Source organism: Styela clava, chromosome 14 (genome assembly GCF_964204865.1).
Source record: "Styela clava chromosome 14, kaStyClav1.hap1.2, whole genome shotgun sequence".
In the NCBI taxonomy this organism is placed as follows: domain Eukaryota; kingdom Metazoa; phylum Chordata; class Ascidiacea; order Stolidobranchia; family Styelidae; genus Styela; species Styela clava.
In genome coordinates this window covers 10623647-10646677 of record NC_135263.1, presented here as the reverse complement: position 1 = coordinate 10646677, position 23031 = coordinate 10623647, and the positions used below count along the sequence as shown (strand labels likewise).

The following is a 23031-nucleotide window of genomic DNA, read 5'->3' as shown; positions in this document are numbered from 1 at the left end:
ATATATATATATATACCGTTGTTATATATGGGATATAAAGTGATGCAAATACTTTTCCATTGATTCAGGACCTCATTCCGATCTCGCTTCTTGAAGCCAGCGAAGACAAAAATAAAACTGATCGTTGGCCATTGTTGGGAAAATCCTACACCAAAGCAAAATCTATGATTTATAAATCACCTGCTACAGATGTTGAAAAGTTAGTCAACAGTTTACTTCCACCTGACGCTCCTTTGAATCGACTCGGAAAAATTCTGTCATTGTTTACATGGTCGCTCAATAAACCTGACGATATCAAAACCACGGTTTCGGAATGTTTGAAAAACAATCCAGATGCCGGTACTCATTTTTTTTCTTTCCTAATCCATCTACAAAGTAATTTTATACCTATGTTGAAAGCAATACCACATATTACTGAACAGCAAGTCCACACTTTATATCAGTTAGTGACCTTAATTGTCGCCATGGTAACAGCGAGAAGTCACATGATGGATGGATTTCTTCATCTTCTGACACGGCCGAGTATCATAAGAAATATGTTTTTACCTGCAATGCCAGAGAATCCATATTTTTCTACACCTGTTGAATATCGTCGTCAAGGATATAATACTTTGTACACTTGTCCTAATGGTCACATCTATACAATCGGAGAATGTACGCAACCAATGCAAACAGCTAAATGTGCAGATTGTGGTGCTACTATTGGTGGAGCAGCCCACAGACCAGCAGCTGGTAATCAACGCCATGCATTATTGAATGAACAAAGTCAAGCTGGTTATAATTTGAATCAAATGCAAGGAAATGTCGGCGATCCTGCCGATAGAGTTTCGAAACAAGGGGCAGCCGTTATTCAGTTTATTCTTCACTCTTGTATGCTTATTGGACTCAACCACGAAGAAGCTACCATAGTTGGGTTAGTGGTATTAATGCTTTTACCTTTTATCAAATATAATGGTTTTTTTTCTATTTATCCAATGGAGATGAAAATGATAAGACGGCTTAAACATATGGCAAACAATGTCGTTCCATTCAGTTCCCAGTCCATGTTGGATATGGGATTAGTTGGCCAGTTATTTGTTTCATATGCTTGGACTTGTTTGTGGAGGAAGCTGTATCTGATCAACTGTTATGGGTATGGCACTGCTCGCACACGGTAGTCAATGGTGCAATGACAAGTGTGTTCCAAGCATGATGCATCAACTGTCTATTTACTCTGTGCTATCAATTTTTGAAAACAGAATCTGTGAGTCCATATTGGACATTTATGGGAGCAATTAAGTCCATGCACCTGAAACAAATAACTGGCTAAACCACTATAAAAACACTTTTATTGCTATTTATTTTTTGTAAGGAATATGAAAAATCCTTTTTTTTTTAAATAAATGTCTTACTTTTTTATTTCAGAATGCTGAATATTGGCTCTAAATCCGAATCACAAAAATATTTAGTCAAACAACTTTTGACTAATCTCCAAAACATGTCTAATGCACTGGCAAGAAATATGGATGACACTATTTTGGTTTTGTACAAAATTATTCTCAGAGTGTTAAATCAGGTTAGTTTGGGTTTTATATGGTCAAACTAACTCGTAATATATAAAAATCATATTGACATATCTAGCAAAAAATGGCTAATTTTCATGTCTTTGCTCTGAACAAGGCTCTGCACGGCCAACCACTATCACAGAATACATGTCTTTAAGTGATAAATGCTTTCTGGTTTAATATTGTCCACACTAAGCCTACTCAACTACTTTTACGAAAGATCCGTATACAAATCTGCAAAATTACTCGGATTAGATAATTCCAGAAATTATATTTTATAGTGAGCCCAAATATATTTCAACGTCTTTAACTTTGAGGTTACGTATTGTAGTTCCCGGCCAGCGATTATTTGCTAATCAATACAAATTATTTGTGTGACCGCTATGTTATATATTTTCATTAATTTCTAATTTGATATGCAGAGAGAAGGCCCTCAACCTCCAGATTGGTCGACATTGGACAAACGTAGAGAATGGGAAACCATGTTCAGACAACAATATTTGCTTCCAGTATTTCAAAATCTCGATGATGTCATCACAGAAGCACAAAATACAATTAATGAAGCAGAAGACCAATGTAGTGTGGCTCTACACAGGTTCGTAATGTTTCAGGGAAAATCCACTAAAAAAATAAAAATAACGAAATTGTACGGACAATAGGGTGCACCTAAAATCCTCTTCTGCAAAAATCCATTGTGTGCACGATTATATATGAGTTACAGTGGTAAAATGACCCATATTGGGACTTGGTTGGTATAAAAAATTTTTTATAGGATTCGGATAATCAAAATCTTTTTTATTCCTTCTCCAAAATATGATATTTTCTTTATAGATAGATTAAGATTTAATTAAAATAATATAAATTTATAGTTAGATATAATTTCAGAATGCCAAACTATTAACCGGGAATGCCCAAAATGAGTCGAATATTCGAATTCATTTAAAATGTCTTTTGAAGCATTTATTATCTTATGACTGACAAAAAATTAGTTAACTTTTGACAGAATGAAATAGAGAATATTAATAGAACAATGTTTTCTCAATTATTTTGCATAACCAAATTTGATTTCTAGGAATTTACAATTGTCCTGAAGAATTCTTTTTGTGAAACAGACCCATTTCAGAATATATTCAATATCCAATATTGGAAAACATCATTTTGAATGTATTTGGAATACTGAATTTTTTCTGTTGGCCATCCCTGCTATTAATATAATATGAATATCTTTAGTTTGAATGAATTCCCGGTATTCCCGTAATATGTGTACCAGGTTAGGGTTAGGCCATAATTTTATTCCGAGTGAATACACGAACAAAATTAGTTACCTCCATATTGTTACACATACTTCTGGAGCACCAAATTTTCAACTTGACGATTCGAGTTCTGAGTCAAGATTTGAGCATTTTGCATAATTCTTTCTTTATTCTCTTTTTTCCTTCGTTTATTCGACAATTGCTATTCAGGCTTGTTCATGAAGTCCACGACAATCCACATCTTAATGCAACCGATTTTAAATGGAATGATCCAATGTTGTGGAAAACCATTGAGCATTCGACTTCTGCTCGGTTAATCCAGTACCTTGGTGATGCAACTGATGTTGAAGAAGGTGACATTTTAGTCGAAAAATATTTATTTTTATTTTTAGACATGCATGCATAAGCCATAAATATCACTGTGCAACACTAATTTTTTTTCTAGCAATTAATAAATTTTTTCCAATTGGTCATGCCTAAAAACTGAAAAAGATTTTCTTTCTTAGATCGAGTTTTTGTGAGAAATCATAATAAGATTTCTTCAATGTTTTGATATTCCTTCCAGAGATGTATTCCTTGTAATTTATCTAATATGTCTTATAAAAATTTATGCAGACTATAATTGAATGTCTCTTTAACAACCAACTTTAAAAGTAACCAGAAAACCATTTTTTTCGCACTGTTACTTTTTATTTGAAGTTGATAAAATTGCTATATTTATCTCAGGTGTACTGACAACAATTCTACATTCTCCTGATCTTGAATTAGTTAAATATTTGAGACCTGTGCTCCAACTTCAAAATGCACTTATACAAAAGTAAGTATGCATCACAGTATTCATGACTAGGGCTAGGCATTTTGGAATACCTGATGTTTTAGAAGACGACAGAATATTTTTTTCGAATCGAGTCTTGAGTACTTGTAATTATTTATGATTTTTTTTCATCCCAATGGGTCCCCCAGACATTAAAATTGATAAAAATATAAAATCTCTCACTGAGTTTGCTGAGTTGCCACGCACAATAAGAGACATGTTACATGAATCCGATGAAACTTGATCTGAGTTCAGTGGCAGTGTTTCCAGCTGCATCAAATATTCACTCACTTGGAGTTGATGTTACACATCTGCGTAGTACCAACGAGAGATTAAAAGAGAGGCAAGCTTTTGTTTGTTGATCTCAAAGCTGAGAGCAGAGAGAGATTTGAGACTGGGTATGTTGCGGGTTTGCCGGACTGAATCCCCAGAGTAATAATGATCTGTGAGAGGACTGACTTCGCCGTCGTAGGTAGGTTCATGTAACTGCTTCGCTGTTAAGGCTTCTCCCACCATAAAGTCCATACATTCGAAACAAATAAATGATTTAATTATTCTCACACCAGACATGGACTAATAATCGGACAGGATGACATGGTTTGCCTCATGATCACACCATCTTGTTGCGTTTCCTCTTCTCCGGAATAAATAGGAAAATACTTCTTTACTCTGTCCAAGTCAGCTCTTGTTTCGATAAATTTCATCATATTTTTACTTTATAATTTTATATACATCTTTAAACAGATATCAAAATGAAACAGACATGAATGACACAGAACAAATTAAATTGAAAGACTTCTTGAGAGAGGGAGGACATTCATATCAAGAGCATGTCGAAAAATACATTGAAGTTTGGAACAAGGTACTGTGGATATTAAGATAAGATCAGATTTTCATATTTATCTTGGGGGATAGGTCTTATATGACACTGTTTTGAACTTCAAATTTTACATGCGAGAAATAACAGATTACTTGTTGACTTGGTATAGGTAGGGATATAAGTCCAATTTGTGATGTAGATGTTACTTTCATTTCCTGGCTAGTTTTCATCATTCTTGGGCAAGTTCCTGTTTTGTTGGGAAGTACTGGTACATTTAAACCTGCCAAACATGGTAGAAGAAGTTATTGCTCATTTAGTTATCCATAGTGACAAATATATTATATTTATTCAATTATGCCAAATTTGACATAGATGATGAACTAGCTGCACACAGTACTGGATCCTATTCCAAAGAACCCGCAAAGATATTGGACAGGGAGTGGACCTATGGATCTTTTGTCATTTTTTTCTTCTTGTTGTTGTGAAAAAATCGCTTTTGGTGTTAACTACTGAACCAATTGCTTTGAAGTTTTCAGTGGTTAAAGATTGTGGTCACTAGAAGGCGATTACTTTTATTTATTTCAAAGTTTCCTGGGCTTCACAATTGAAAATTACTTGTAGCGTTTCCACAACCACATATTAGCGGATCTCGTGCTTAGCCAAAGTCTGAAGTTTTTTGGGTACTCCCGAAGTGTGTGAACCAAGATGGCGGACACTGGAACGTAGTATGTGTACCAGGTTATGGTTAGGCCATAATTTCAGGTACAAATACTATGTGAGTCACTTGGCTAGTCCCCGAACTCGTAATAGAACTAAAATAAGGAAAATTGAAATAAAATTATTGCCTAACCCTAACCTGGTACACATACTACGCTCCAGTGTCTGCCATCTTGGTTCACATGCTTTGGGAGTACTGTTTTTTGGGATTACGGTACACTACAGTAGTAGTCTGGTACTGTCAAATATTTGATACTACAATGACTCGGATCACAGGTACTGGTACCCTGATACAGCATCTATACCTGTTCTACAGTTCCAGCCTCGTTTTAGGGTATGGTTTTGGGGGGGATTTGTGGATAAAAAGATCTGTTTCGGCCTTCTTGTCCATAGATTTTCGTATTGCTTTCTTGTAATTTTTTACTAAATTATAGTACATACTGGCTCTGCATGATGCCTATTCACATATTACATACTTCTATTTAGGTTCATATCAAGTTGAAAGCTCGACTTTCTCATGAAAAAAGACTGACTGAATATTTTCGTCGAATCACAAGAACGAGCCCAATATCAATGGGTTTACCCAGTACAAGAGGAAGAGGACAGTGTGCAAAAATTTTGGCAGAATATCTCATCGACCTACAAAATGCATTTCTCACTAAATGTAAACAAGTTATGCCTGGTGATGAAAGGTAAATTTTGGAAACATTATCCATAGTTAGTATTTACACAATGCTCTGTCGCTCTTGACAGAGCTATTTTTTTCTTCAAATCATGGGCGTGCAACTGTTTATCACAATGAGCCAAAATGAAAAAATTATGGTGACGCTGAGAGCCGGACCAATCAATCCTTTCTTCATGGAACAATCCTTTAGTTTTTAGCAACTCTAGATTGAGCTAGCACCTGCTCAATTGTAAGCCTGAATTCCTGAAATTTGTCCTAAACTGTCAGTTTTGAAATGAACTGCTCACAGCAGTACCTTTGTGTTGCCAGAAGAGAGATTTATTTTTATAGTTGTCGTGTAACACAAACTCAAAAACACTGGTGGTGCCGTTATAGATAAGAAAAAGCATTCAAAATTAATCGGATACCAACTCTCTTACGGGCCACGTAAATAGGTTCCGTATGTTGCACCCCTCTGATTTAAATCATATAACTTCATATTTTTGTGTTTTCTTCATTTTGTTGAATAAGGTTGGAAATAGCTAATCGGTTTACCATTTTTGATGGTTAATGGTTGCAGAAATTTTGACCGTTAAATGCCATAAAAAATAACGGGATAACACCAGGGTGTTTTATGCCTAAATTCTTTAGAATCATAATGAAACAAGCCAGCTGTAATTTTTTGTTGTCATCATTAACTGCGGCAAAGTTGGTTCATCATGTGCTTGTGACATGAACAGAGATTTACCAGATAATTACGCTTTACCAAGCACACATTATCATGTAGATCTTTTATATGTTCGGAATGGATGGCTTATTTTCGATTGACATGATTTTTCTATTAACTGAATATAGAGCCCGGCTCAGGCCAGAGATGCCCAAAACGAATTGAATATTCAAAATTCACTAATTCGATATAAAAAAGTTGTGAATTTAAGAATAATTTATAACATTTTTATTCAAAAATCAAAGATTTTGAGCCGCCAGACAAAGAGATCAAAAATATGATATCTCAACTGATAACAATCAACACAGAAAAAACAATGACCTTTATATTTATGTTGTTTTAGATGTGATCAACATGAGAAGATATAATAATTCATGTAATTTTTCACAACTTCATCCCAATTCAGAATGTATTCGAAATATTAAATTCGATGGTTTCAGCCGTCCCTGGCTTGGGCTAACTACTAGATATCCTAGGATTCGATCCCAAGATTTTTAACAAAATATGAATCTTTTCATTTATTTTAACAGCATCGAAGAAGCCGAAGTATCTCAGTTACTTCATACCCATTACGTACAGATTGATAAACAAGAAGACTTACTCCCACTTATCCATATGCATACTAAATATAACATCATCAAAAATAACCAGGGAAGACATCACAGATTTTCATATAACATCAATGCATTGGAAAAGCAGGTACATAAATGCATTATTGAATGGTTTAAAAGTTTTGAAAATTTCATTCGATCCAATAAAAATTTTCTCATACAAGTGGAAAAGTGTAGAAGTTATGTATGCGGCACTTTTTAAGTTAACTACAATGCAAATTTTATTTTATATTTTTATATTGTTTTCGAGACTGGTATTTCTAAAAAATTGTATTGTAAAGCTATATAGGGTTTTAACTTACACATGGAGTGTACACATCGACTGTTTTGTTATTATGTTGTTGTTGTTAGACGTTAGTCATTCTTTTCTTCTTCTTGCTGTGAAAAATCACTTTTGTCGTCAACTACTGGACCAATTGCTTTGAAATGATCAATGGTTAAATATTGTATTTGTCACTAGAAGGATATTACTCCTATTTATTCCAAAAATTTCTGTGGGTTCTATGGGATTCGTTTTTTGTGTGCGATTGCGTCATCAAAAATGAAAATTGCATACATTATGGCGGTCTCGCGTTCGAGTTAGTTGCAATTTGATGGTCAGGCAAAGTCAAAGACTGGAGTACCGGTATTCTGCTGTGACAGATTGCATACCGTACTACTTCGTTTTGATCTTCGTGTCCATTTATTCGAGCACCGCTCCCTTGTTATCATTTTGGCACATCACAAAGTATTAAACGATACATTGTTCTATATGAGATTATGTTGTAGCCTACATGCCCTAATTAAGTTGTTTTGGCAATAAAATCACAGCAAAATACTTTGTTTCAAATGCCAAAACCAGGACTAATAATATTTGTGAACTATATTCTTCTGTTTCAGACCAGAGAAAATTTTGTCATGTACAAGAAACTTATCGCGAAACAGGTAAATTTGAGTCTTCCAGTCTGTGCGTCTGAACAAATAGCCATATATAAATCCCATACGGTAATGGGACGATAGGCTGTTGTATTCCGTATGATTAATCCGCCTTATCGCCTCAAGAATAAATATGAAAATCCTATTCTAAATTGTTGAATATTGGTCAATATTTCATCTAAAATGTTTCTAGTTTCATCAAATGTGTGAATCACTTTTTAAATATATTCTTCGTTTTAGCGTTTCAATATTCAAGTTTTTATAAATTCACAACCTACGTTTTCAAGAAATTGTTTAGAAAACTGGTCAACTGTTAGTTAACCTTGCAGTTTCGTCCACTCGCTGACAAATATATTTTATAGTCATTGTTATTTACTGCAGTTGTGTTGTATTCCAGCAAATGAGAGAGCTCACTTACAGTTGTCCATTTTATTGCATTTGAATTCATTTTATTTCTGAAATGATTTTTATCACTTTTGCAGTCTCTACCATGCATTCAATACCCGCAAGATATCGGAATTGGTTCTGATTGGGATAAAGTACTGAGCAATACTTCTCAGGTATCTAAATTGATTGGTTGGTTTTGTCCATCTTATAACTTTGTGTAACATGGATTTACATCCTTATGCAAAATGTTTAACTCATTTCTCGTCAGTTTAGCAGTGTTGGGAATACAAATTTTACACTAATACTGAATAGCATATGGACAATAAAATTATAAACTTTGTCTAATTTAGATTTTTTCCACCAGGATATCTCCTCTAATAACAAGGCTCAAAATTTGATTTTTGTTAAAGAAACGATCAGCATAAAGGCTGGTAAAAGATAGAATGAGACTGATAATGCTACGACGTTGTTTTTATTTCAAAGATACTATAATGAACTGTGTTTTTCTGAACTTTTGGAACTTTACCTTCCAAAAAATTTTCATGCTCAGTCTGCTTAGTTCTTTGGGAAAACTGTAGTCGCCAGAAATACAATGAACATAAGTTTTTGGTTTCAGTTGCCACTATCTGCAAAACTTGCTCAGGATGTTGACAGAATTATATTAAGAGTTACATCGGCTGATGTTTGTGAAGGTGTCAGAACGTTAACTCAGGCCATCAGCTTTCTTGCTAAGGTGATGATTACATTTCATATTCATAGCTGTTTCAAGTGTCTTCACTTTGCTTTCGAATATTCTGGAATTCTCAATTTTTTTTGAGTGTTTAACATCAAATCATTCTTCAAGACAGATGATGATACTATGTGTGGTTATCTGGGGAGTGTTCATGAACCCTTCCACTGACAATTGTCGGCGATTTTATTTCTCTAGATTTTAAGCAAAACTCAACAGTTGGTAACGGTAACAATTATTCAGGTGTTATGTACGTGTTTGTGTGCAGCAAGAATTTTTAATCCGGAACGTCCATTTTGTTATAGGTGAAAAGCAACGGAAAAAGATATCTGTACGAATTCTTGGAAAAAGATTTACTACTTTCTGCTTCCCGTACTTCAGTTATACCAAGAACTGTACAGATAGAACATACTTTGTCTTTATATAATCGTCTGTCGTGGCATAAATCAGTTCATTTCTCTAAGCGGGGTTTGAACCCATACAAAGATGCCTTGTCTACTGGTGAGTTGTACTGTATCTCTTGTTTGGAAAGACTGTATAGTTATTTCATGCAGGCAGTTTGTATCTGAGCATGGGCCATGGATGGTCTGTGTCTAACTCACTCACTCCACAATAGCCCATACTCAAATGTAGATACAAATAAAAAAAATTCTGATCAACGTTCAATACTTTAATATTGTTCTTGAAAATAACTATGACCCCCATTGAGCACTTTTCGCGGCCCATCGAGGGTGGATGGCCCCCAGTTTGATGAGCCCTGATGTATCGAACCACCGTCTCTCACCCAATTAGTCTACTGACCCCATAAGGAGTTTTATCGAGCCCAAGAAATCGCTGTTTATTTTACATAAAAACTCTCAATTTGCAGTTGAGCAGAGTCAAATCACCAACAGAGAAGTTTTGGCTAAATTGAAGGAAATTTTTGAGCATTCTGACGTGATTCTATTGCAACAACGATTGAATGAAATGTTAATCAAAATACCCGACTTTAATGCTGATTGGAGGTAAGAATTATTAGAATATGAATTTTTATATACAGATTTGCTCAAATATAGTTTGCAGACGAATATGGGCAAATAAAAGTGCAAATAATTTTTTTTATTGTGCAATTTATTTCACATAAAAACAGGATGGTTAAAAAAAAATATTTCATATCTCGAGAAAATATTTTTAAATTTGAAATATTGAATACATTCTGAATTTGGGGGATGTGGAAAATTACATAAATTATAATATACTCATGTTGATCATCACTAAAAACAACATAACATATGAGGTCATTGTTTTCCCAGTATTGTTTGTTACCAGTTGTACGTTTTGATCTGCTTGTCAGACGACTCAAAATCTTTAATTTTTGAATATGAATATGAATATGTTCTAAGTTATTCTTAAATTTCAAAATTTACTATATCGAATATTATGAATTTTGAATGTATTCGAATCCTTTTGGACATCCCTGCATAAAAATTGCTTTTGTGTTTTTCATGAATTTCAAAATTCATGAATTGTACAATTGAGTATTATTGCCTCTTATACGCTGGCCTGTTTTTTTGCATTTTTTTTATTCATTTATATTTACGTTTACTTTCTTAGTTTGACGGATATATTTCCCTACTTTGATTTCATTGGAGACAATGGAGAAGACGACACATGGTATTCCAGACTTCCTGATGAAATTTGTTTCAAGCATGTCGCTCACTTGTTTTCGCTTGCAGTTCAGTTTACAAATCACCAAGCAGCCTAATATTCACTATATAGTGTGATAATGATAACTATTCTTCTTAATATTATTTTGAAATTAGCTTTTACCTAAAATAACTTCCTGTATATGTATTTAATCGTGTTTTTAATTGAAGCTTTTTCTAAACATGGGTCGGTAACGACTCCATGGCATGCTTCATCTTTGTCCATGCTTGGTTTGATAATAAGTATGTTTATTCTAATACCATTTTTTTTATCTTTTCCATCATGCAAAATAAAAACATGTGTGTGCTACTTTGGTATGCGATCTCAACAGGTTGGAACTGGATTCTATGAGAATTTCTTTAAACGCGATCGAGATCGCATACGAAATGGTATCAACATATGTTTATCTATAATTGACAAAAATAGGCATCTTGCCTAACTCTTCACAATATTTTGATTTCTAGCTTGTTTATGTAACACCTGATCCTGTGTGTATTGTACTATAATAGACTATTAGTGAATGTTCCTTTGAAAAAAATGTCGAGTCCACTGCAAATTAGGCATACTTTGTTTGACAAACTGACCATCTCACTCATGTCCTGTGAATTGATGTATGCAAGAAAAGCTCTAAGCAAGTGAGATTTTATAGATAGATTTATTGATTTGTCAACCAAAAACATATAAATGAAAAGCATACATACAAATAAATATCCATCCATCTTAGCATGAAACGTTGATGCAGTTAATGTTATTTATACCTTTATTAAGTTCCATTAATCAAAAATGATATTATTGAATGAATGAACCCATTATCACCCAAAGGTTCTGTCTATAGCCGTTCATTGTGACAATGACATTTTATAATTTACTGTTTTACATCTATGCAGTGAGCTGATCTCACAATGGCATATTCAGAAACTGCGTGTTGGATCTTTTTGCCTTACTTTTTCCGCATTCCTAGTTGGTTTGTTTGTAAATTGACATCCCCCTGTATTTGTGTGTCTTTTTAAGCTGTAATTTCAAGTTTATATTTTCAGCAATGATGCTATCATTCCATAGTATACTATGCTCCTATAATTTCTTCAGAGAGTTAGCTCAATAAAATGCTCCTAATTAGAGTAGTTCTGTTGAAGTGTTACCTTGTGAGCGGGACGTTTTCTTCATGATATTCAATTTGAACATAGTTTTGCCAGAGCAAATTCGTAATCTAATGTGCAGCAATAGAAATGACTTTTGTCTGGTGTTAGCGATAGATACCGCCATGAAATAGCGCTTCAGGTATGATTTCTTATATATCAGGTGTGGCCACACACATCAATATAATTCAATAGAGAAAATAATTAAAAGGCGCATTTACTATGAAGCGGGAGTGTGCGACTGTGCGTTCATAGGTTGGGAATGAATTAGGAAAAATGTGTAGTGTCTCGACCATTCGAGAACGGAGAGTATGGAATATGCCAGGGTAAGTGATTGAGATTAGTACTGTATTGTCGATTGAAATGCTGTTGTACATATATGGAACATGTCTTGTTCGTTGAATTTTTTTTTAAAATTATATGGTTCCTTGCGTACCTAACTGAAAAAAAGAACACCGTTTCGTGGCATTGGAATGAATGGGCATTGGAATGAATGTCCATTCTCAAAAAAATTCAAAGTGTTTGCAATCGCTTTATTAGAAGAGTTTTTCATAGAGGTAATCGCGAAAAAATTGATGACTTATTTAAAGAGCATAGGCTACTACGAGTTGTGGATTTAGCTAAATTCGAACTATGTACTATGATGTTCTCTTGTCACATTGGAGAGCTTCCGTCCAGCCTGAACAGCCTGTTCCAAGCAAACCCAAATTCAAACAGCAGAAATAAAGATAATTTTTTTATTCCATTTGTCAGTAAAAGTGTTTCACAAGAATCAATCGCAGTATGTGGACCAAAAGCTTGGAATTCCCTACCCGATGACATCAAAAATTCAAAATCGAACTCAGAATTTCGTTCCAAACTTAAACAATATATATTATCATCATATTAGCAATTTTCTCTGCTTTGAACATGTTACTGTTTGGAGATTATTTTTTAAGGTCAGTTCAACACTGAAAGGGAGAGCTGTTGATTATTTGGATTGAATGAACTATCAGGAAACTGTCCTCCTCGTCAGTCACCATAGACCAGCTGACAATTTCAATAACTCCACAGGATACTTCACCCGGATTCAATATAGAACAATGGACTGAATTAATAACTAGCACACCATTCTAATTTCATTATCATGCGTAATTAGACAACAACAAAAGCACAGCAATTTAAGTTATAGATAGAATGCTCAAATAGTAGGGACAATGGTTTTTGTTTGAGTAGCATGCTGTTCAATTTATTTCCATTGTTGCTACCTATCTCCGAATCACACTTTTTCTTCTGCTCATCCCAGGATACCATATAATTTTATTATTTTAATTTACATTGGAAAATCCATGACATGGTAAAATGGCTTCTCTTTATAACTTATCATTCCCTATCCCACTGTACCTTTATACCTTTCTAATCTTCTGGCTGAAATGCAACCATAATAGGTTTTGTGGAAATGCTTTTTATTAATTTTTTTTATTTTTTTTTTTTGAAACTTCATTGTTTTTGGCTGAATCCAGAATTTCAAAAAAAAACCTTATAATAGTGAGTCATTTGATACATACCTTTTTTATCATATTTTGCCAAAACCTGTAGGGTCACATTTTGGCCAGAACAGCCATAGACCACTTTTAACACTGTCGCCCTTGAGTGGTGCATACCATATATGTACACACCCTTTAAACTTGACCATTCCCGCGTTTTATAGTATGTGGTATCATCACTCAATGGTATTGTACATTCATCCAAATTCTTAATTTTTTTTTTTTTTTTTAAAAATTTTTTTATTACTATATTCATATGCATTGCGTTTCATGTTGTGTTGTGTCTCTATTTATAGATGTTGTTTTGTCTAACAAACTCCTTTGTACAAACAGTTTTGTACACTCCACCCATATCCCTGTTACCGCATCCACCCACCCTCCTCGCACAACTGCCTGTATAAAGGACCATATTGTACATATTTGATTTACCCTATTATAATTTATATAAATCAAAGGGGTGTATGCCACACATCTGTGTTTTAGGCCAATATGGTCTTGTGCATACATCCCGTCTTCAGTATTTATAAGTACTTACTCTTTTATATTGCTTTTACGAGACGAATAAACATACATACATACATACCCATATTGGGGTGATCGGACATAAATTGATGGCTACACACGCTTGAGACGCCATCATGGCAATCCGTAAATGAGGTCCGGAAAATCTTAGAACCTCAAAATGATCAGCTTTTGAAATTAAACAAGCGATGATCTTTTACGAAGAATAATTTCAATTATAGATTACTCTATAAATATTTATGTGTAGGATTAATTTCATTTGATGTTGGTACATTGTTTTTATATGCTAAATTTCACATGTGTTTTTTTGAGTGAGCATATTCGGGGCTCACAGTTGGTGACAAAACAGCTAGCGATCACATTTGGGCTTTTAATTCAAGAAATTATCCCAAACTTTTGGAATATTATACAACTTGAGGCACATTTAGAACCCTAAATCAATCAAATTAGGTTATTGAAAACGGGGTGAACCTATGGATCGTTTGGTATTATGTTGTTGTTGTTGTTCTTGTTACTTTGTGTGTCAATATGGCGTACCTCATCGGTTTTTACACTTTTTGTTCGTGTGACGCCAAATTACCAAGGAAAAAACGTGTATCTTTTCTTTTTTTTTAAAGTTTGTGAACATGTAGGCAATGTCAACAAAAGAATATAACATTTACACCTATTTATTTATTTATTTTCACTTCTTCTTTTCTTTTGTTCGGTGGATCCGTATGCATATAATGGTAAAGATAACTATCCTAAGTGATTCAAAAGTCTTTCTTCACACTAACACAAATATATATATTTGAGTAGCGTTTCGTCTGACCAAGGTCAGAATTTTTCAGACATACGTCGAGTCGAAAATTTCTTAAATATGGAGTTTGAATTAATCCGGGGCCGAAGTTGTTTATTACATTTTCAAGATTCGGAGTATAGCATAAATTTCGCGGACTTTCCGCAACCATATGCAAAACAGTCTGCGATGATAGTCGGAACAAACTGAATGGCAAACGCGACTTCTTATAGCCGCAGGCAAATACTATATGTTCAAATCTAGGCAGATTGTGACTTTAACAAATTATACCGGTTTAGAAAGATATCCACTATTTAGCATGAAGCTCTTATCGTTTGCGAGTGAAAGAGCATACAGCTCAATAACTTAACCAAATTCGAGTTTTGATTTCATCAGGCAGTTGATGTCTTGCTTAGTGTTGGTTTGGCTGCGGTTATGCCTCATATATATATATATATATATACTAGTTAGTCGGAAATCAGTGTGTTGGATGTCATTCATATATCTTTTTGATTTGTTCAGGCTAGTTTATATAGATAAAGGTAGTGGTTATGACGAGTTTTTTTCAATCAATAATAAAAAGTGTTCACGTCAATTCGAAGTTTGACATTGCTTAGTCTCGATAGTGATTTACATAAACAGGTAACCAGCATTGGATTTTTCAGTTAACATTCGTTTTTTGAAACCCGAAAACCACTTCTAAAAGGCCTGACCGCGGTTCTACTGATTTGCTTGTCGACCGTTTTGCTAAATTGTTCTTGTTAGGGTTGTGAAGAAAATCGCATTTCACTAATAGACCATTCGATTTCAATTTTTCAGATAGAAAGTAGTCATAGGTGTTATGCTGGCGCTTACAAACCGGTTAAACTATTCATATCCATCATTTTGATTCAATATTTAACCACTTATCATTCAAAATCACTGATAGTTAATTTTAGCCTAGTGGCCTAGTCTATCCTAGCTTTCTCTGGACTAACTTTTGAACACTGAACTATGTCCGTTGGAATACAAAATTATTATTGAGGTATCCAATTTATACCTAAAACTGACGAATATCACGCCAGACATTCTGTCTGAGCGGCTGCTGAAATTTCATTTGTTATGTCACCGTTAACATCTGATCAGCCGATGTTAAACGAGGGTAAATCAGGACGATGCTCGAGGAAACATTCATCACCACCCGAAAATAATTCCTGCAGTTCAGCCTTTGAAAGGCCACTTAACTTGAATATTGTTTTTGTTATTAAATATTATCTAGAAATCATGAAGCCAGTTGTTAGATACAGCGCCATTTTGGTCATTTCTGTTTCCTTATTTTTAGTTAGTTTCGTATACTGGACCGCACACAATTCAATCCTTTCAACTGACTATCGACATAGTAAAAATCTAACGACCTTGGACCAATATTTCTCTTCCACTCAAAATACTACCAATGAAGCAATTACCGCTACAGCTGTCAGCACTGTAACACCCACAACAACTAGAACGAGTATAACCGGTAACGACGCCACACCAGAATTTCCGGTAGACAAAATAAAAAACGTATTCTATAATCGAGTGGGTAAGTGTGGAAGTAGATCATTGATTAACTTGGTTCGAGTTTTGAAGATTTTGAATAAATTCAATGAATCCCACTCAAATGATTATGCCAATGATCATCCGAATAGAACGGAGGTGGAAACTGAAATGAAGAAAATTGCTCATCTTAAACCGCCGTCATTTTATAACCGACATATTCATTTTATTGACTTTGAAAAACATGGTATTGAGCAACCAATTTATATTAATATGATACGCGACCCAATACAACGTTTCTCATCTCAGTACAATTACATGAAATACGGTGATGCTATTGGCAAAGTTTCGCATCCGGAACATGACTTACCAGATATAAACGATTGTGTCATGCAGAACATTTCGCTATGTAATAATACGATGTTCATGTTTTACACTGGTCTATATTTTTGTGGATTCGAGGATATCTGCTTACATGAATCACGTGGTAGAGTTGAATTAGCCAAAAAGCACATTGATGAAAAATACTTAGCAATTGGATTAACAGAAGAATTTGAGGATACTTTGAAGCTATTTGAAACAATGCTTCCCAGCTATTTCAGAAGCGCATTCAAAATATGGGAACAAAAAAGCAAATTATGGCAGAAGAGAACAACAACCAAAAGAAGGGAGATTTTGACTGAAGCTTCAATTGACAAGTTAAAGAATTCTCTCTTGTTAGATGAATATGAAGTTTACAATCACGGTCGGAAAAAATTTGAACGACTCAAGAAGAAGTATGGAATTCAATGATTAAAAACAGTCTTGAACGAGTCGTGTTGCTAAACATAGTCCAAGTACTATCTATGTAGCGATTCGTGATGTGTAAATTATCTATAATTGGCATGGAATTGGTGTTCAATAACTTGAATGTCATCCGCTGGATTGGCCCATTGTGCTGCTTGATTTTACTAGATCAAGGCCAATGAAAAGGCCGCATCAACACTGTGCTGTTTAATTTCCAACTAATAACTTCTTTTTGACTGATATATAGACTGATAGTTTATGCTCCGACCGATAAAATAAAGAATTTGCACCCTAGGTCTGTCAGTTTTGTTTTCAGCCAACACGAAAGTTGGTTAGATTAAATATATATATATATATATATTCACATGTTTGAATACGACTGAAAGTGTTGAATTATATATATTTGTTGAATTTGTTTTTGTGTGGTTTTGTGTTAGTTAATTTGTTGAAAACACTCCTTGTGAGATTGAACTCAAACAAACGATACAAACATAATTTACTTATTGATGCAATTCTAGCATTTCCATCAATGCTACATGACCAGGTTTTAACTGTAACCGTAGTTTTAAACTGGGTTAGAAAATTCCAAGACGCAACCTTCAGTTCTCGTTAATAGCAATGAGTTACTTCTAGTCAAAGGCCCCAGTTTTGTGTCAAAAAACTCATCGTTCCAAAAGTTTCCGTCTTTCGTATTTTTCCGATAGTCTTCTTTCAAATCTTTCCAAGTGTAGTTCGAACCCATATTGTAATCAGTGTATTTGTATCCAAATAATTGTTCTCCGTAATAACTGTTACGTAGAGTCCAAGCTCCTTCGTTCAGGGTCACTGATTCAGGGTTCAAGCTCTCGTTGCAAAATGGCGACAATGGAAAGTCGAAGGAATTTTCAAAATTATTGTGTCTTGTTTCACGCTGCAAGAGGAAATCAAAATATTTTACTCGTATATAATGAAGCTTTCTAGCAATCTTTTTCAAGTTTGAGAAATAGTAGATCGGGCATAGAAAATAGATTAGTAATCAGGACAACTTTCGACTTTGCACGTGGAATGTTAGAAAATTCTTTTCCGCTCTTTAACTGGCTTATCAATATTGCGTTATTTACTGTATTAAAGTTGTTGAAGCATAACATATGGGACTTGTGAATATATATTAAAATTTTCAAGGCTAAGCTTATATTATTCGTAGATAAAGTTTAATAGAATATTTATTACAGTGATAAAGTTCGTTATAATCATTTGTGGATGTTTTCTTTCAGAAGCCCAAGTATTAAAAACAAGAACAATGTTTCAATTCTTCATATAAAAATTATCTTAGTCCTCGTTCATAGTAGAGCTTACTTCAGACTCTTTTATTAAGATATCTTTCAATCCACCAACCTCTAAATATTGTCCAATTACTCTGCTTTTTGTCCAATCAGACATTCCTTCTTCCTCTTCAATCTTACGTCTCATTACGAACATTCTGTCGATCGCACTATGATGTAACATGAATGCCGGATCCCATGCAGCGTAGTCAACGGTGGGCATTCCAAACCTGCACCGTTGCTCGCCTTCTATAGTGCCACCTTCGATGCAAAAACAGTCATGAATCTGAAACGATCAAAGTGGAAAATTGTGGATAAGAAAGTTGAGTTAACGTCTCTTTTTAAGTTGCCACACTTTTGAAACAATAGTGAAGTGCTCAAATGGGCACGAAAACAAATGAAGTGGTACAGATGTCTAAACTTTCACTTTGCCGGTGTGGAAGCGTAGTCCTCGCGACTTCGACTGACCACCAAATCGTAATGAAACCGAACAGAATTTCAAATAAATAAAAAAAGGTAGCCTTTTAGCGGTAAAAGCAATCTTCAACCGTTGAAAAGCTTTTGGTTCATTATTTAAAGAGAAAAGGAATTTTACACAACAACAAAGCAACGAGAAAAAGAATATCACCACCACTGCCAACAATAACAACATAGATAAATTTCATGTCTAATACCAGGGGCCCCAACGACGGTTCATCTATCACTTAGCCTCGACATGAAATCCAAAAATGTTTCAGGCCATGCAAATCACAAGCAAACATGTTTTTCAGATATACATTCAGTTCTTAGTTAGGCAAACTCAGTTATGAAAAATCTTTCACTTCACAACAGTTTTTAACATATTTACTTGGTCATGAGGTATTGTTGCTTCTTGACGATCGAAATGTTCATAATTATGACAGAGCAGTGCCCGAACCATTCCTTTAATGATATATTTGTTCATCAATAATCCGGGGTACCATGGATTTCTTTGACTGTATCTGAAAAACGTTAATTTTTCACATCATTATTTTTGCCATAATGTGCCTACCACCGACCCGTATGCGTTCTAAGATACTCACAGTCTTATTCCGCGAAAATTCCTAATATATGTTCTGTAGAAGGGATTGTGAACTTTCTTTTTTAATATTGGATCGTAAATAGTCTCATTCTGGAGAAGAAAGGGAATATTTTCAGCATGCTCAGTCCAGTCCCAGAATGGAATCCCCAAAGTTTTGTTTTTCAAATGACGAGAGAGACCTTGATATTAAAAGAAAAATTAATTGCGGAAAAAATTGAATATGTTTGGCTGTCAAACAGAAAGGAGTCCCAGTCTCACCTAACTCAAGCTGAACAGTTATCAATCGGTGCCAAGGTAAGAACAGCGGGTGATGATGCCAACTACAATGACCGTCACTGTGTTGGTGTACACGACGATACCATGGACATTCACCTGGCCAACCATGCCACGAAACGATGCTCTACATAAAAATGGTTTTATATTAGATTAACATCAAATATAAACTAAAGCTAAGAATTGAGAAAGTTTTCCTTCATTTTGCACAATAGTCATTACTCTTCTCGGTCGCCCTGAATATTTGAATTGTGAAGGATATAGTCTTAAATGAATAACTAATATCTTAACTGATTCGAAATATATGCTTTTGTTGATACACTAGTAATATGTAAACCAAGATGGCGGACACCGAAACGTAGTATTTGTACCAGGTTAGAGTTAGGCCATAATTTTAGGTACAAATACTACGGGGAGCCACTTGCCTAGTCCCCGTACTCGTAATAGAAAAATTGGAACAAAATTATGGCCTAGCCTCAACCTGGTACACATACTACGTTCCGGTGTTCCTATCTTGGTTCACATACTACGGAAGTACCCTTTTGTTTGCACAAAACATATCTACTTAAATGGTGGATGAGTTAATAAAAATCTCAATTGCAATAAATGGAATAATGGTTGCAGCACGTGCAAATTGAATTCACGATATATATATATATAATATACAACTTATTTAAGGATCTGTTATAAATCACGAATTATATTTGTTTTAAAGTGGTTCATACGTTTTTCATCACTGGCAATAAATTACACAGATTCAGATTATCCGAGACCTAATTTTTATTCCTTTTCTATCATTCTCGTCAATAAGTAAGTACTCACTCTAAATCCTCTTCTTGAACTATCCTCTTTGAAGCTTGTCATACCCTGAATTAAATCATGAATTTCCTCATCTGTCAAATCCCGAACATTTTTCCGAATACGGAAATCTAAGAAAAGAACAGTTTGGGTTGAATACAAAAAATGTAATACCTTACAGGTGTAATTTACTAAAATACTTTTACTCAAAATTTGTGTGTCTGTATTATTACCTCCAGTTACCGGCGAACATGTCCTAGAATTACTTCCAATGCCTACGCATGAACCTGGCGCTTCTTGTGAACTTGATCTGCAAATACGTTCCCTTGTTTGGAGGCCTCCCCATTGGCTAGTTAAGCATTTACTCCAGGAACTCCAACCTGACCACGAAACTGTGGAATTTGTTAGAATTTTCAGAGTTTAGCGAGAACATGAACGTAATATCATTCGGAATTTACACATTATTAAGCAACACAGGACTAATTCTGATTCTACGACGATACGCTTTGAATTGACATCATTCAGTTTCACTTTATTTGGTTAACATTGGTGATTTCTGCATACCAAGGTACAATACATGATTGCTGAAATGCACTTAGCATATATATCACATGTTCGATACATTTAATTAACATCATTGGTAAACTTATCGTAGCGTTGATTTCACAAAGCTAAAGACAATAAACTCATTGGAGGGATAACATTTTTCCACTGAAAAAAGTTTTTATAAAGCGCAATAAAAGGGTGTGTGGGTTGCCTACTCAATGAAAATGATAAATTCCCAACCTGTTTCACAAAATCTTTCGTTTACTTTCACAAAGTTTTTTCTACAAACGCAAGTACAACAACCTTCCCTGTCCACGAATTTGCCTTGTTGGCAATTTTCTGAGCAGGCTTGTCTCCCTGAAAGCAATAATTAAATTCCACAAACTATGTCGGTCTAATATACAGTTTTTTTCCACGTTTACTACGAAAATATTTCCTCAGCCACCACAATGCGCAATTATTTTGAAACTTTACGTTTATATAGAAAAAAACATAGAATATTTCAATACTTTTTGTCTTTTTTCGAAATTATTCAGTATGTTTCAACATAAAACGCTTACCTTCGATTAGCACACATGCAAAGTCCCTTAAAAGGTCTGGTATTGTTGTTGGAATGAAAGAAGCTGGACTTGTGTCTAGATTGTTCTCTACGTCTTTAATACGCAGTATATACTCAGAGTCCTCGACAAGTATAGTGCTAGCTGTTTTAAAAAGTGGAAATGGTAACAGAGTGCATAAATGAGAAGGAGCAGCATGGAAACATAACTCAATGAAATACTCACCTAGGCTTTCACAAGGAAACTGAGCAACCACGATGAGTATTATCCAAACTTTATTGAAGAGTTGGAACTTCATAATAATACTTATTTAAAACCTTGAAATATATATAGGGATTTAAAGGGCTCATAATTCATGTTGTATGCTATATTGTATTGGATTCACTCACATAACTAAAATCATAAATTTAAGGCCAGGTGAAAAATGCCACCTCAAAACTATAGGAGGTCCCGTAGGTACATCTATGAGGTACCGGGGTTCACCAGAGAGGTCCCATAGATCCACCATACAGGCAGGGTTGGTTTACCCGGTATGCAAAATAAGCACGTGCTTAGGGCACCAAGAGAAAGGGGGCCCACACAAATTAACGTAGTCAAAATTTTCAATGGCGCCTCAGCGTTTGATTAAATAAATCGAGTTGGTTTGATGACCTCAATATTTGCCGGGTTGAAATATCTTTTTGTTTATTTTTCGTTCTCAAGTACTAAAGCACAATCTTGAATCTGTTTGAAGGCATGAAAACTAAAAAATATCATGCAAATTTATCATAATTTGGCCTTCAATCAGTAATGAATACTGAAACTGCTTATTTAATTTCAATATAGTATATTGATATTATTTCTTCTTATACATAGAGCACCCTTAGAAAAACTACTTAAAACATGTACGATTGACGCTGCTTAACAGTACCTCGTTACTGTTAAAAGCGTCGGTAATTAAACATTTAAGTAGCATTCCACAGTAACTTCGATGCTGTTGAAAATCGTTAGTCGTTAATTGTTCAAATTGCATTTGTCCGTAACTTTAATGCTGTTAAAAAGCGTCAGTCGTTAAAAATTTGAATAGCATTTCATCGTAAATTCAATACTGCTGAAAGGGTCCCTCATTAAACGTTTGAATGACATTTGTCCGTAACTTCAATACTGTACAGTTAAAAAAAATCAGTCGGTAAACGTTTAATTAGCATTTGTCCGTAACTTCAATACTGTTGAAAGCGCCAGTCGTTGAACGTCTAGATAGCATTTCCCAGTGACTCCAATACTGTTAAAAGCGTCATTCGCTGAATGTTTAAATAGCATTTAGCCGTAACTTCAATACTGTTAGTGTTCGATTTCACCGAAGGTAATAATTTGGGTTAGGCTACA

The 23031-nt window shown here is 34.6% G+C and overlaps 3 protein-coding genes across 4 annotated transcripts in view; 2 read left to right on the top strand and 1 right to left on the bottom strand.

Moving 5' to 3' along the window:
- Positions 1-11986, top strand: part of LOC120341320 (E3 ubiquitin-protein ligase rnf213-alpha-like) — a 62107-nt gene extending 50121 nt beyond the window's left edge. For both annotated transcript variants that reach the window (XM_078120153.1, XM_078120152.1), the window contains exons 50-63: positions 69-913; positions 1405-1555; positions 1967-2139; positions 3008-3150; positions 3524-3614; positions 4356-4473; positions 5635-5840; positions 7070-7238; positions 8030-8074; positions 8548-8625; positions 9069-9185; positions 9488-9683; positions 10051-10186; positions 10776-11986. In XM_078120153.1, the coding sequence (XP_077976279.1) occupies positions 69-913; positions 1405-1555; positions 1967-2139; positions 3008-3150; positions 3524-3614; positions 4356-4473; positions 5635-5840; positions 7070-7238; positions 8030-8074; positions 8548-8625; positions 9069-9185; positions 9488-9683; positions 10051-10186; positions 10776-10926 (2619 nt within the window). In that variant the 3' untranslated portion in view covers positions 10927-11986. The remainder of the gene's footprint in view (positions 1-68; positions 914-1404; positions 1556-1966; positions 2140-3007; positions 3151-3523; positions 3615-4355; positions 4474-5634; positions 5841-7069; positions 7239-8029; positions 8075-8547; positions 8626-9068; positions 9186-9487; positions 9684-10050; positions 10187-10775) is intronic.
- Positions 11987-15669: 3683 nt separating this feature from the next.
- LOC120341322 (uronyl 2-sulfotransferase-like) lies at positions 15670-17137 on the top strand. The gene has a single exon (XM_039409810.2). It carries the CDS (start codon positions 15932-15934, stop codon positions 17135-17137), a length of 1206 nt encoding a protein of 401 aa, XP_039265744.2. The 5' UTR covers positions 15670-15931.
- Positions 17138-17459: 322 nt separating this feature from the next.
- LOC120340325 (hemocyanin 2-c chain-like) lies at positions 17460-21986 on the bottom strand. Its single transcript, XM_039408563.2, has 10 exons — positions 21892-21986; positions 21670-21810; positions 21350-21466; positions 20797-20955; positions 20588-20694; positions 19751-19892; positions 19494-19671; positions 19280-19412; positions 18506-18718; positions 17460-18041 (listed from the first exon to the last, which is right to left on the bottom strand). The coding sequence occupies exons 1-10, from the start codon at positions 21962-21964 to the stop codon at positions 17697-17699; spliced, it is 1608 nt and encodes a 535-aa protein (XP_039264497.2). The 5' UTR covers positions 21965-21986; the 3' UTR covers positions 17460-17696.
- Between the last annotated feature and the right edge of the window lie 1045 nt (positions 21987-23031).

What these genes read in the sequence shown, in the direction of transcription:
- LOC120341322 (XM_039409810.2), top strand. Translation starts at nt 15,932, where the DNA reads ATGTCACCGTTAACATCTGATCAGCCGATGTTAAACGAGGGTAAATCA.
- LOC120340325 (XM_039408563.2), bottom strand. Translation starts at nt 21,964, where the DNA reads ATGAAGTTCCAACTCTTCAATAAAGTTTGGATAATACTCATCGTGGTT. An exon ending in GTTTCCTTGTGAAAGCCTAG is followed by an intron (nt 21,811 to 21,891) that starts GTGAGTATTTCA and finishes TTTTTAAAACAG; the next exon opens with CTAGCACTATACTTGTCGAG. An exon ending in TGCATGTGTGCTAATCGAAG is followed by an intron (nt 21,467 to 21,669) that starts GTAAGCGTTTTA and finishes TATTGCTTTCAG; the next exon opens with GGAGACAAGCCTGCTCAGAA.